At 34.2% G+C, this 2,498-nt stretch overlaps 1 protein-coding gene across 1 annotated transcript in view; it reads left to right on the top strand.

Moving 5' to 3' along the window:
* The window catches only part of LOC111084158 (Down syndrome cell adhesion molecule homolog), a gene marked incomplete at its 3' end in the record, with an annotated part of 5,671 nt that overhangs the window by 1,517 nt on the left and 1,656 nt on the right, over positions 1-2,498 (top strand). Inside the window, exon 2 of the mRNA XM_022380942.1 lies at positions 1,412-1,696. Within this exon, the coding sequence (XP_022236650.1) occupies positions 1,412-1,696 (285 nt within the window). The remainder of the gene's footprint in view (positions 1-1,411; positions 1,697-2,498) is intronic.

Raw genomic sequence — 2,498 nt, 5'->3', positions numbered from 1 at the left:
CTCTAACTATATGAGCAGCTGTAAAACTGTCAGATCCTGTTTAATTACTATATGTTACATTAGATAACATTACCTCTTACGATAAGAGCCGCTGTAAAACTGTCAGATCCTGTTTAATTACTAAAATGTTACATTAGATAACATTACCTCTTACGATAAGAGCCGCTGTAAAACTGTCAGATCCTGTTTAATTACTATATGTTACATTAGATAACATTAACTCTAACGATAAGAGCCGCTGTAAAACTGTCAGATCCTGCCTAATTAGACTAAGTTACCATAGATAACATTACCTCTAACGATAAGAGCCGCTATAAAACTGTCAGATCCTGTTTAATTACAGTATGTTATATTAGATAACATTAACTCTAACGATAAGAGCCGCTGTAAAACTGTCAGATTGTGCTGAATTAGACTAGGTTACCATAGATAACATTAACTCTAACGATAAGAGCAGCTGTAAAACTGTCAGATCCTGCCTAATTAGACTAAGTTACTATAGATAACATTAACTCTAACGATAAGAGCCACTATAAACTGTCAGATCCTGTTTAATTACAGTATGTTACATTAGATAACATTACCCCTAACGATAAGAGCCGCTATAAAACTGTCATATCCTGTTTAATTACAGTATGTTATATTAGATAACATTACCTCTAACGATAAGGGCAGCTATAAAACTGTCATATCCTGTTTAATTACTGTATATTACATTAGATAATATTACCTCTAACAATAAGGGCAGCTATAAAAAATTAAACAGGATCTGACAGTTTTATAGCTGCCCTAATCGTTAGAGGTAATGTTATCTAATGTAAAATACAGTAATTAAACAGGATATGACAGGTTAAGGGCAGCTATAAAACTGTCAGATCCTGTTTAATTACAGTATGTTACATTAGATGACATTACCTCTAACGATAAGGGCAGCTGTAAAACTGTCAGATCCTGCAGCTAGTTCACACAGATAGGGACTAGCAGCTAGTTCACACCGATTAAATTATAGTTTGTTTCTCACAAATGTTATCATCACAATGAGAACAATTTTAATCTATAAAGTTTAGTTACTGAACCAAGAAAGTCACATATCTAAACTTTGACTTATCCTGTAAGATACTCACAGTGGCTCAGATATAACCTTAAAGGATTTTAACAGTAAAAAGTGGATTTCGATACCCGTGGTGGGCAAAGCACAGATAACTCTTTGCTTAACTTTGTCCTTAATAGCAAACAAACAAACACATTCATGTTAGAGTAGAATCATGATCTGTGACGTCATCTCTAAAAGATAAAGTTTTAATTTACATGTTATTGAAAAGTTTACTCGTGTTGTGTGTTAGATATCAAAGAATCGTCTGCAATGAGCTGGATATCACTTACCAGAAGTTCGTTATATTTTCTTACACAGAACCACCGATTTTACAACCTGACGAGTTTCCTAGTGATATTGAGCTGGGTTCGAGAGTACAAATCCTCTGTTATCTCAAGAAAGGTGATTTACCAGTTACCTTTACATGGAACAAAGGTGGAAAACCACTATTGACCAACGAACGAATAACTATCTCCAGTTCAGATTCTTTTTCCAGTAAGTTAATAATACAGAGCGTTGTTTCTGAAGACGTGGCCAACTACTCCTGTACAGGAACTAATTCAGCAGGATCTGACAGTTTTACAGCTGCTCTTATCGTTAGAGGTAATGTTATCTATGGTAACCTAGTCTAATTCAGCAGGATCTGACAGTTTTATAGCTGCCCTTATTGTTAGAGGTAATATTATCTAATGTAACATACAGTAATTAAACAGGATATGACAGTTTTCTAGCGGCTCTTATCGTAAGAGTTAGTTATCTAATATAACATACTGTAATTAAAATAGAGAGTAACCAACTGATAGTCCCTCTATGTGTTAACTAGCTGATAATCTCTATCTGTTTTAACCAACTGCAAGTCCCCATCTGTTTCAACTAGCTGCAAGTCCCCATCTGTTTCAACTAGCTGATAGTCCCTATCTGTGTGAACCAGCTGCTAGTGGCTGTTTTATAAACATTATTAAACTTAAACTTCATTATTTCAGAAATAAAAACTAATTATATTTCTAAGATAAAAATATAAATTATTTTACTACAAACACATCGTGTGGTAAAAATACAAATGAGCCCAAAACCTTTGTCGAAAAACGAAATAATAACACTGTTAAATCAGAAATATTACAAAATTTGACATATTATGAAACTAATATACAATTATTTACTTACTAACTGCAAGTACTGAAGTAAGAAACAGAAGAATACAGACAGCTAGAGAGTTCCAACATCCCGCCATTTCCACAGTCCCCCACCTTCCCGTGAGGCCTCAGTCTTTGTTGCAGGAAGATACCAGTGTTAAGCGTCACTATTACCGTAGATCTTACGTTCAGTCTACGCTCTTCCTACACTTCCTTAACTTGTTTAATTCTTGTTAGAAACTTCTTATGGTTACAATAAATCTTACAAAATG

This window comes from Limulus polyphemus, unplaced genomic scaffold, assembly GCF_000517525.1.
Source record: "Limulus polyphemus unplaced genomic scaffold, Limulus_polyphemus-2.1.2 Scaffold14158, whole genome shotgun sequence".
NCBI classification, from domain to species: Eukaryota; Metazoa; Arthropoda; class Merostomata; order Xiphosura; family Limulidae; genus Limulus; species Limulus polyphemus.
Note: the sequence above shows the minus strand (reverse complement) of the source record. Positions and strands in the feature narration are given on the sequence as shown.